The sequence below is a fragment of the Herpailurus yagouaroundi genome, unplaced genomic scaffold (genome assembly GCF_014898765.1).
Source record: "Herpailurus yagouaroundi ecotype Mexico unplaced genomic scaffold, PumYag 182, whole genome shotgun sequence".
NCBI classification, from domain to species: domain Eukaryota; kingdom Metazoa; phylum Chordata; class Mammalia; order Carnivora; family Felidae; genus Herpailurus; species Herpailurus yagouaroundi.
The window spans coordinates 46,531,749-46,543,254 of record NW_024412413.1 but is presented as its reverse complement, the minus strand read 5'-3'; the positions used below and the strand labels follow the sequence as shown (position 1 = coordinate 46,543,254).

The following is an 11,506-nucleotide window of genomic DNA, read 5'->3' as shown; positions in this document are numbered from 1 at the left end:
GCCGTGGGGCAGGAGCGCGGCGCCTCGCGCTGCGGGCGCCCTCCGAGCCGCAGAGGCCGGCGGCAACCCGGACGCTGCCCTCCCCCCGCGCCCCGCTCGCGGATCCCCGCCCGGGCACCATGGACACCTCCCGGGTCGGCGTGCTCCTGTCCTTGCCGGTCCTGCTGCAGCTGGCGGCCGGGGGCGGCTCGCCGAGGCCGGGCGCGCTGCTGCGGGGGTGCCCCGCGCACTGTCAGTGCGAGCCCGACGGCAGGATGCTGCTCAGGGTGGACTGCTCCGACCTGGGGCTCTCGGAGCTGCCTTCCAACCTCAGCGTCTTCACCTCCTACCTGTAAGTGCGCCCCCCTCGGCTCCGGGAAGGGGGCAATTAGGGGAAGGGAAGTTAGCCGCAGACCGGCCCGGGGGTCTGGAGGGGGTGGACTGGTTTGCAGAGGGCATCTTGGACAGACGTGTTTGGGCCCCTGGGAAATGCACGTGTCTCGGGGGAGCACGCGCGCACTTTCTAAGGGCCCGCGGAGAAACTGCTTCGGGTGCAAGCCCCGAAAAGCGCCAGTGCTCGCAGCTTCCCGGTCCAGCTCCAGGCAGGTCGCAGGTCGAAGTCTTCCCGGTGCAGGCATTTCCCTGCTCCGTGGGCATTTGCGCCCCTGAGCCTGGAACCTAAGGACGGGCTGCCCAGTTGATCGCTGCCCCAACCTCCCCTCCGCGCCCAGCCGCGTTCCACCAAGACCTGTAAAAAGTTTCCCCAAAGGAGAACTCCAGCTTGCCCACCCCCAAAAGAACTTGCTGTGCATCCCTTGCATGGGCGTGTGATGGAAACTTTTTTTCTTCCTTTCTTCTTCCTTTCTTTCTTTTTTTTTTCCTCTCTCTCTCTCTCTCTCTTTTTTTTTTTTTAATGAAGTGATTAAAATGTGGCAACCACAAACCCTGATTAGAGCTGCCAGAACGTTATCTTCACCTTTGGCTGCCCGAGCCGCCCTTTGAAGTGCCCGCGGCCACGGTGTAATCTTTAACCATCTCCTCCTCCCCGGGAGGAAAAGGGAAGTGGGCTGAAGGCGGCGGGGAGGGTAAACAGCGACGCCGACACCCCGGAGGAGACCCGAAGCTCTCGGTCATCCTTCGGGGCTCCTCCCACCCCCCCCCCCCGCCCCCCACCACAGCCTCCGAAGCCCCAACCGCGAAGACCAGGCGGCGGCTCAGTCCGTAACTTTGTCTCTGGAAAACCTAGGCCCGAAGGGTAACAGGTGGCTGGGTTAGATGAAGTGACCCAGGAGGAACCCGATTCTCGGAAACCAAGGCGACAACTCCCCTCAAATCCGTGGAGCATATGAGGCTCGGTTCCTTCGGGCAGAGAGACTAGGGTCGGGGCCACCCTGGAAAAAAGGGTACTCGTGGTCTCAAGGTGACACGTTTAGGTTTTAATTCGAATCACTGCGGTGAGCCCACCCCAAGCCCACGCAATCCTGGTTTCGGCTTCTCTGATGTACCTTGGCAGGGGCGAGTTGGGATGTTTGTGAACTCGTTCTTTCCTGTGTTTAGTTGTTTTCTGGAGAAAAGAAACATGAAGAGGCTTGCACAACGCCATCCACTAGATAGTGATTCTTTTTCTAGAGACAGAATGAGAAAGAAAGAAAAAATTTTTTTCGGTTTGCTTTACTATTTCATTGAAAAGAAATACTGGAGTTTAGTATTAGCAAATGGCAGTCTCCTCCTTATCTGACCATAAAACTATTTGGGGTGCTTTTCTTTACTTGAGAGGATTATAAAATTATTTGTTCTGACCGTTCTCTAAGAATTCACATTTACAGCTGCCTGTACTACGAAGTGAAATGCTCATCCCCAGTCTCTGGTTTAAATGCTAAACTCATTGTTTCAAGAATCCGGTGGTCTTCTGTATAGTGAATTTTTGAGAGCAGTTTGGCAACTACCCTTAAGAGCCTGGAACTCTTCTTCCCCATCACCCTGAGGAGATTGATTATATGCAAGAGAGGTGTGCAATCCCCCCCCCCCAAACACTTAACTATTTAAATCATGCACTTGTTATAAAGCATGTTTAAGAATACAGAAAACAAATTTGTGAGTAGCGTCAGGATGCTTTTTTCTCCCACTTGAAAGAATGAACATTTGTTCTGTTACTAAAAGTTGGTACCAAATGCTGTTTCAAATTATTTCCCACATACCTCAAATGCATTTAACTGTGTCCTCCATGTGTCAGATCATCCTGCCACTGTTCCTTATCTATCTATCATTATAGATAGCCCCTTGGAGTTAAGATACCATTAGGAAGTTAATTGTCATCTTTTTGTCCTGCCGTTTGATGATAGCCTGCACTCTGGCCTAAGGGGAAATTTTCTCAGTGCCCTATGAAATATTCATCTCAAAGTGTCTGAAAAGTGTCACAGAGAATGTTAAATACTTGCTTCTTGTGGCTAATATCTCAGGCAAAAGGAGTGCTAAATGTAGAAATGAGTCCTGACATAAGTATCCAAAGTGATGTTCTTCATAACGTGCGATTTCAGAATTTGGTCTCCTTTAGCGGACAAAATGTCAGGAGCTACGGGATGCCTTTTCTTTGTGAGTTGAGGGGTTTAGGGGTTTTTTGAGTTTTGTTTTTACAACTACAGGAACTCTGTGCAGACATTAAGGGCAGATGGTGCCCTCTTTTGGTTACACCTAGAATTATCTGACCCATTTCTGCCTTCACTTACACACTCATAGCCTAAAAGAGAAATTTCTATTTACTCATATTCAAATAAATAAGCGTGTATTGTAGTGGTTTGCTTATTTTAAGAAATAATTTCCCTCTGCTCTTGAAAGAGACCACTGAGTTATAGTCCCTTAACCACTGGGGCCCCGTGGTAATTAAGCTTTGGCGAGAACATGGAAGTATGCCAGGACTGATGTGGGTAAAAAGCCAGACTACTGTCTTCTGTTGTTTGTAGCAGGTTATCACCATTTATTTGAGTTGAAATATTATCTCTTAATCTTCCTCCCCTCCCCACAAAAGAACACGCATTTAATTTTCTTCAAACAGATTGATGATGGCAAGTTGCAGCTGTAAACATTTGGCAAATGGACTTGCCATAATCTGATAACTGGCCAGTTAGACTCATAGGTAAAGAAAGTTTCCTAAATCTCTTCACATAAGGCAAGAGCTATTTATGTCCAGTTTTATAATCTTTTTCGCCCAGAAAATCTCAGTCTTAAGCCACTCTAAACATTAATATTAATTCTATTTTCTTACTGCACTGCATTCCCCAGTAGATCTTTAATTGGACCACCGAACATGGTGGAAACACTGGAAAATCTCAATCTTAATCTCTCTCTCTCTCTCTCTCTCTCTCTCTCTCTCTCTCTCTTTCTCATTATCTCTTTCTCTCTCTCTTCCAACTGTGTTGGGCTCTGATGACACAAAATAATAAATAGGCTAATAAAGCGCACTCTAAATAAAATAAGGAAAACACTAGAGTTGAGACATAAAAGCAGGCAATAATTGTTTACAATGTTTAATACAACTCAATCTACCAGTAGTGATCTGTCAGAAATAAAGTAGCTCTAGCATATAATCTTATTATAGGGAAACTATTTTAATGCGTGAAATGTGGACATTTTTTGCTAATTGGGTCTTAAAAGCAAGTTCGCCTATGCTACTTAGATGTGTCTTTCATCCAGTTAGTGTGGCATCCAGATAGATAACTAAATCCGTATGAACATCCTAATATAGTTTAGTACAGAAAATATACTTTTCTTTATTGATCTAGAACAGCCATTTTATTTTTAAATGAAAACTGAGTTTTTCCCTGCTGTTGCTTAAAGACATGAACATTTCATCCACAAGCAAATTCATGTCACATGAACTAAAGGAACGGGGAGGATGAATTGTGGTTGTTTTTTTTTTTAATTTTCGTATAATTTGCTTACTTTTCCATATGTAACTTTATAACAAAATTTAATTTTACACATAGTTAGCAAAACTGGAATTAATAAAAGCTGATCAAAAACCTCAATTATAACTAATTAAGTATGGACCTGGTGTCATACATATGTTTTAAGCATTTAAGATGCAGTTTCAAAATTAAAGAATATTTTTAGAATCTTCTTTGAAATGGCTTAATATATTTCTGCTTCTCTTCAAGCAAAGAAAAGTATTTTAAATCAAGGAAAATGTTTGTAGTTTAGAAATGGTTACAAAAGTCTTTAACTCTTTTAACAGTCTTAATATTTAGATCAATTGCAAAATTTATACAGTTTGCTCTACAGACTGCTTTCAGAATTCGTTGAAAATATAATGATGTCAAAAACTTTTTTCATTTTAGAGAAATTCTTTATTTTTCCCCAGGATTCCTAGCATTGTTTTAGTAGTGTTTTTGTTACGGGGGCAATTACTGAAACTAATTGACTAAATTATTCTGAGTGATTTTTTTAAAATACTGGTTCTGATTCAAACAATTTTGTGGTGTAGACTTAAAATAAATATTTCATTGAATATGATCTACATGTGCATGGCAGAGTTTGTGTGACAAAAATGAATTTTTACATATAAGAAATACGATCTTCAATCAGATCCTTAATCTTTTTTCTCTTTATGCGTTTTCTTCAAAGTAAAGGAGTTCTGATAGCAATCACAAACGAATTAGAAGATGGAATTAAAAAGGAAAACCTTTGTAGTTCAATAAAATTGTGTTTTGATAATGGAACCATTCCCACTTGGATGTGTTTAAAGAAGTTAAGAAAGTCTAAGCTGGTCTATGGTTTCTCATAGTTAACTTCTTATCTGAACTATCTGATTTTTTTTTTTTTCATTTTCAAGACATGGAAGTGTCAAAGGCATAGAAATAGTATCCATGTAAGCAATTAACCCAATAAAGCTGTCACATAATTAAAGACATTGCAGTATATTTGTAATTCTATAACTGATGCCTCATATCTACCTACCTTAGTAAAGCATTTTTTATATTTTTTCTACTAAACTCATGGATTTAAGTCATTTTAGCTATAAATTGATGTTTCTAATTAACCCAAATCATATGCCATGAGATAGAAATGAAAAACAGTAGTGAACTCTGCGTTGAGCAATTTTGTGAAGTCATTTTTTGTTTTTGTTCAGTTATTTATATAAATTCAGAATACTGTCAAATGGCACATTTCCTTGTAAACACCCCAGAAGCGGACATTTCTGGTAAATTGAATTCTTCATGAGGAGGCAAATTCCTTCCTTTGAGATTCAGCGTCTTCACTCCTGTTGCAATGTTTTCCTTTATAGAATCTCATTTTATAGTAGAAAGATGAATCAGACTGGCATCAGAGCCACAACTGACACACCACGTACCAAAGAAAACAAGCTGATTATCTAGTCCTGTTGCTCTTTGTGATGCATCTTAGCAGAATTTCAGTTGTTAACTGTACCCGTGAGTTCTAACCTACTGCAACTCTTTTATTCCCATTATCTGTCAGCTTCAACCCACATTTTTATTCCCTCGTTACATATAAGACACCAACTACACTCTCGGTTGCACCCAAGGAACTCATTTTCTATGGGAAAGGGAGAGATTTCATAGGCTACAGGCAGAATTTTTCATAATTCAAAATTAATTTTGTTCTCCAGGGACAGGAAGCAAGGCCCATTCTTGAAATCCCTGGCATTTTCCCCTACCTTCCCCAGGTAATTTTTTGTATTACCTTGAGGCCAATGGAAATGCCTTATTTGAAACTGGTAGGTAGAAGAACAGTAGTCATTTGATTTCAAGAGATAGTATTATATTATCTAGTGGCAATGCTAAAAGACTGTTAACAGGGTATTGGCATTGGTAGGGGAGCTGTAAAAAAGATGCTTCATAAGCTGGACTCCTTCCTCATACCTTCCTATCGTTAGTACCTCTGTTCTTAATGTTGAAGTCTGGGATTGGAGAAGCAGAAGTTTACTGTGAAAGGATGCAGAGGAACCAGCCATGTCCTTGAAACCATCTTCCTTATGGTCAGGTGGAAGAACACTCTAGGATGTGATGATGAGTTCTATTTCCTTCAGGATTTACTGTCCTCACTAGACTGTGAGCCCCTACAGGGTAGGAAAGTTCCCACCTTATAACCCGAGTGCTCACACCAGTGCCTAACATTTAAGGGATGTTCTGGAAATATTTACAGTGGTGAACTGAACAGAATTGGCTGAACCAGCTGCTGAAATCCCAGCGGCTAAAATCAGTCAGAGAACAACTACTTGTCTGCAAGTAACACTACAGAAGGCTCTCCGCAATTGTGGCCCAGCCCCACTTGAAAGACAAATTGTATTCAGCTTCAATGATGCAATGAGCTGTTTAACAAACACACCATAATTTACATATCAAAATTACTTTATTATAATAACAGCTGACATTTATATTGTTCCTCCTGAGTACTAGGCATTATGCTAAGTACTTCACTCCTTCAAATGCCCCACAAACACACTGTGACACAGGTACTCTCATCATCCCTAACTTGTGGGCCTATCTGCTTATTGCAAAAATGTTTACATGGTTCAACATGTTTTGGGCCCTCTCTGAACTTATCTTCAGGACCAGTTTTGCCAGAAACACAAGAAAACCAGCCTTCTAATTTATAGTTATGCCTCACAGTAATTGGAATTGGTGCTGAAATATTTCAGCATGTTTTTTTTTTTTTTCAGGAACACAATTTATGAAGCTCTAATAACAGAAACATTCCTTCAAGGAATGGGGCTATGCAGCTTTTAATTTTCAATAAAATGAGAATAACATTATACAGCTTAGGGCCAATATTTTAAGTTTAGTAGGTATCTTTTCATATGTCCCTTTTATTAGTACCACGGAAACCATTTTTCTTATCTCCAAGTCAAAGATAAATTGTGGTAGCTGCCCAAGTATCATAAAGAGTGATCAATTGACTAATAAACTTCCAAGTCAAAAATAAAACTTTTTTTTTCTATGACCAGATCTATGTGTCAAATAAAATAGCTGAATTCTTTGGAACTATTTCTCAATTCTGAGAGACATGAACTTTCTTAATACGCAAATTTTATGTGAGTTCATTTTCACCTTTAAAACTGATGAGATGAATTGCTATCATAAAAGGTTTCCATACATCATTTGATTCAGAATGGAAATTATGTCAAAGTTTTACCTACTTTATCTACTATCTGTAAACTGTGCATGGCCTAACAGTTTGGCCAGTGCTACAGAAGTCTTTCTGTGTAAATTAGAAATCTGGGTAAATCAGAGAAAACTTCCCTCCTTCCAACAAAGAGAAACTCTTCCTAAACTATCCATTCTGTTTCTTCAGTCTTCCATTTCATTTGCTGCTGTAAACCTGATGTGTGTTAATCATTTATTGTATTACAAAGTCAACATGAAAAACCAATAGTTGGCCAATTAAATGAATTACAGATTATATTCAGTATAGAGAGAACCTCATCAAGTAAGAATTGATGTTTAGAAAGTGTACGATACATTAGGGTATAATCTCTAAAAATCTCCTAAAGCGCCCCTCTCAACTCTAGTTTCCTGTTAACATTAATAATTGAAAATTATGCAGCAGTAATTTTCAAGTATCTCATTTTTAATGTATACACATTTTTTTTTCCTGTGTTCATTTTACCCTCCTTGCCTTCAGAAGGAGTTTGGTTTCATCTTCTGAAGAGGACTGTGGTTGTCAAGGGGGAAGAAAGCAATCTCTGTCACACACACACACAACACCAACATGCCAATAAGAAGCGGTTCCCTTTGTGCCACTTGCCGGGTGGAAGGGATACGTAACGTGGACGTGGCATGACAGTGGAGAGCCGACTCGTTCAAGGGGAGAGATGAGGAGCTGGCCGTGTGGAGGCACCTTCAGTTTAGTTCAGAAGCTGAAATGCAGAAGACAATGGTCCTGGCAAAGGGAGCCCAACTCCAGCTGAGAACGCGTGCACTGAGCTGACCTTCCTCGTCAGCCTGCCAGCTGAGATTAAGCTTTCCTCAAGTGGTCCCTTGTTAGCCCAGCCTTTTCCCCAGCGTTGCTCATCTTTCACAACTGGAAGCCAAGTGTTTCAAACTGTTACTCAATTTTGCAGCCAAATTCCTTTATTTCCTCCTTCCTCCTCCTCTTCTCCCTCACACACTCACACACACACACACACACACACACACACACACACACACACACACTGTGATGGCTAACCTTACGTTCGTGCCTTCCTTTCCAAAGTCTACACTCAGAAAAGAACATAAGAATTTTTATGTTTCACTAAAAAACTGGTAAATATTTTTGTGCTGCTTTTTTTCTTGAAACCTTGATTAAGTAGAACAGGGACCTCTACAAAAGATGTCTATTTGCAAAAATAACCTGACTTTGATCAAAAAACCCGCAAAAGTGTACTTCTCAGGAAAGTAGAAAACCACACATGATCTCAAGTGGAAAAAATATAAAGAATTTGCTGAATTTTTAACCTTAGTACATAACAAAGATATTATTTTAAAGTTGGTTGGTTAATGTGGGCTGTGTTAGAAATTTCATTGTGTTGTGTTTGGGTTTACCCAATGTTATTTTAATGAGTTTATTGGTTCAACACACAAAACACCACATGGAGCTTGAAGTTTTCAGGTTATAAATTTTCTTGTGAGGCACTTACTTGAAGGAACTCTGTTACATAATCAATTGGTCTTTAAATCTATCAGCACAAAATAACCTCTCACTTTTTGTATACATATACAGTGAAGATGATTTGGTTATAAAAACCAAATAAAAATTTCCATGGAAGGAGTTACATTCCTCGGTCATCTATTTTGTATATATATATATATATATTGAGACTTCTGTAATAAACATTTTTTCACAATGTTTGATGAATGAATCTACAGAATGAGTTTGGAGTCTTCTAGTTAAGACTGAAATAAGAAATCTTCTTCCTTATTTCCTCTTCAAATTTCCTGTCCCGAAGGGCCCCTTAGCAGACATGTCTGCATTTGGCCGTAGACCTACCCTATAATTGTTACAGTGTCAACTGCCCGACAGAGTAAAGCCTAGGAAAAAATGCCAAGAGAGGTGGAAAGACTACATGAGGAAACCTGCTACCCAAGAAACAGTGCAGGCAGAAAGGAGAGACTGTGAGGCCACCAGGAGGCACAGGACACAGGTGGTCCACTTCTCCTGTGTCTCTCTTTATCCTTCTCCATCCCCTGCTTGCAGATAGTATCTGAGGACTGGAAGCGTGCATTTTCCTTATCTCAAACCCTCCCCCCACCCTCACCACTTCCCCCACCCAGGGCTCCAAACAACAAGATGAAGGGAAGTTTAGAAAGAAGAGTCTTCGGGATTAAAGTATCAACTCTAAGTGCACCGAAATTGGGGTGTTTGATTTTAACTTGGGGGAAGCCGCATCACCATCCCCGGGTGGGAGGCCTTCACTCACAGCAGCCCCCTCTCCTCGGCAGCTGTTGTTCTCTGGGGGGGGGGGGGGGGGGGGCTCAGTGCAACGGAGGAAGTTCAAGATCTTTTTTCATTAAGTCTTCAAGCTCGGGTAGCAAAAGGAAATCCTAGTTAAACCAGATTCTCCCAGGGTGTAAGTATATCTCATTTGAAGATCTCAAAAGTTTTAGCAACATGATTAACCAACAGCAAGTTTCCACCTTCCACCTTACAGCTGCTGGCCATCCAGTGTAAAGTCCACTTCCCCAGGGTCTTATAATTGTGAGAAGTGTTAGGTGGATATGGACTGGTTCCGAATGACTATTAGATAGTAATTTGAAGCCCTCTTTGCCTTAGCCGTAGAAACTCCTCAGAACATAGTTGATTGTATATTGGGAAAGAAAGGTTAATTTTGATAGATTTATGTTAATTACAGTAAAACCAATTCAGAGCTTGAGCTAATAGCCAACTACATGTAGAGTAAGTTCTACTATAAAGAACTAAGGATAATCTTGTATGCACAAATTACCAGAAGGACTAAGCTGTATACCTAAGTTCACATTACACAGTACAAAACTGAAATTTAATCATGACTGCTAGAGCATTACCCTAATTGCCCAAATAAACAGAATTAAAATCGGTGTCAGAGGTTTCTGATGAGGCAAAAACTGTCTCTACTCATGGGATTTAGGATGTAAAGGACCTTGGAGGTCACCTAATCCAACACCTTCATTTCACAGATGATGAAATGCATGCTCATAAGAAGTAAATGACATTCCCAAAAGCCACGTGGCTGGCAAACATGGAATTGGAACCCAGGGCTCCTGAAAACCCCAGTTGAGTGTTCCTTCTTGTCACTTTTTTGTTCCAACACCAGATACTCAAGTGAATTCTGAAATTCCCGGTTACTTTTCTAGATGTGGCCACATACCCTGTTGCTTATGCATGCTGTATACATAAATTTTTCTGTCTGAATTTTAACCTTTTCATCTTTTGGGGGCCCATTGCAGATACAGATTAAGTGTTTCTCAGCTAAAAATCTGCAAAACCGAAGGAAATAATCAGATTTAGTTTGAGGAATAAATAATTTCCCACATTTCTGATCATAGTAGTTAAACATGTGTTTATTATCATTTGAATTTCATCTGTGACTTTAATTTGACCAAGTTTAGGTTGTCTTCATGTCTCTTGTATGCGCTCCCTTTCTCGCCTAGCACTGAAATTGCTTTAGTTCAAGCTCTTCTCGCTGTTTGCCTGGATGACTGCAGCAGTCTCCCACCTTGGTTTACATAGACCCTCAAGACACACACATTCTCTACCACCACACTAGTTTGTCCAAGATGCAATTCTGGTCATGTCTCTCTTGTATTCAGTCCTTCAGTGGTTCTCATGATTTCATGAGGAAGTTTAATATCTCAGTTAACCCACAGAGTAAGCTTCTCTTGTCTCATTCCTCACCCACAAACCCTGCTGCCAGTTCCACTCCCTAGCCCCTTCTGTTCTCTTCTCTCCAGCCACATCAAGCTACACCTACAACTTCCATGTTTCATTCCTCTAGAGGACCAGTCACGTGTGTGGGCATCTGTTTGGAATGCTTTTCTTTTTTTTCATTTTGCTGACTTCTATGAGTCTTTCCACACTCAGTTCAACCATCACCTCCTCTGGAAAGCCTCCAGTGACCCACCACTCCAGAAACTTATACCTGATGCTTCCACATTTTGATGAGCTCACCTCAGTCATAGAACTCACCACACTTGATTACCATACTTGATCTGCTTGTCTGTTTTTGTTACTGGACTATGTATATCCCTTGAATTATAGATTTGCTTGGACCAAAGAATAAAGAGTCTTCCTGGGACTTAGATCAGAACACAGGATCCCTGTGTATTCATTGTGTTTTTCAATTTCTGCATTTTGTGATGCTTTGCTCTCTTGGGGACTTGCTGACCCAGGAGATGCTGCCTCTCTCAGGGCTATCTAAATTCCCAGAGATATCCATGACTCCCATGCAAGTGTGCCTTTCACATGCAAGCCAACCAATCCAAAGCCACACCCCCACCACCTTCATTATTGGGCTCCTACAGAGCTTTTCCACTCTAGGTCAATATTGCCAATC

General features: G+C 41.1%; 1 protein-coding gene across 3 annotated transcripts in view; it reads left to right on the top strand.

Moving 5' to 3' along the window:
• Nucleotides 1–80: 80 nt before the first annotated feature.
• The window catches only part of LGR5 (leucine rich repeat containing G protein-coupled receptor 5), a 130,569-nt gene continuing 119,143 nt past the window's right edge, over nucleotides 81–11,506 (top strand). For 2 of the 3 annotated variants that reach the window (XM_040491422.1, XM_040491421.1), the window contains exon 1: nucleotides 84–331. In XM_040491422.1, coding sequence (XP_040347356.1) covers nucleotides 120–331 — 212 coding nt within the window. In that variant the 5' untranslated portion in view covers nucleotides 84–119. Of the gene's footprint in view, nucleotides 332–11,506 lie in introns of all 3 variants that reach the window. The other variant, XM_040491423.1, reaches the window with a different exon arrangement.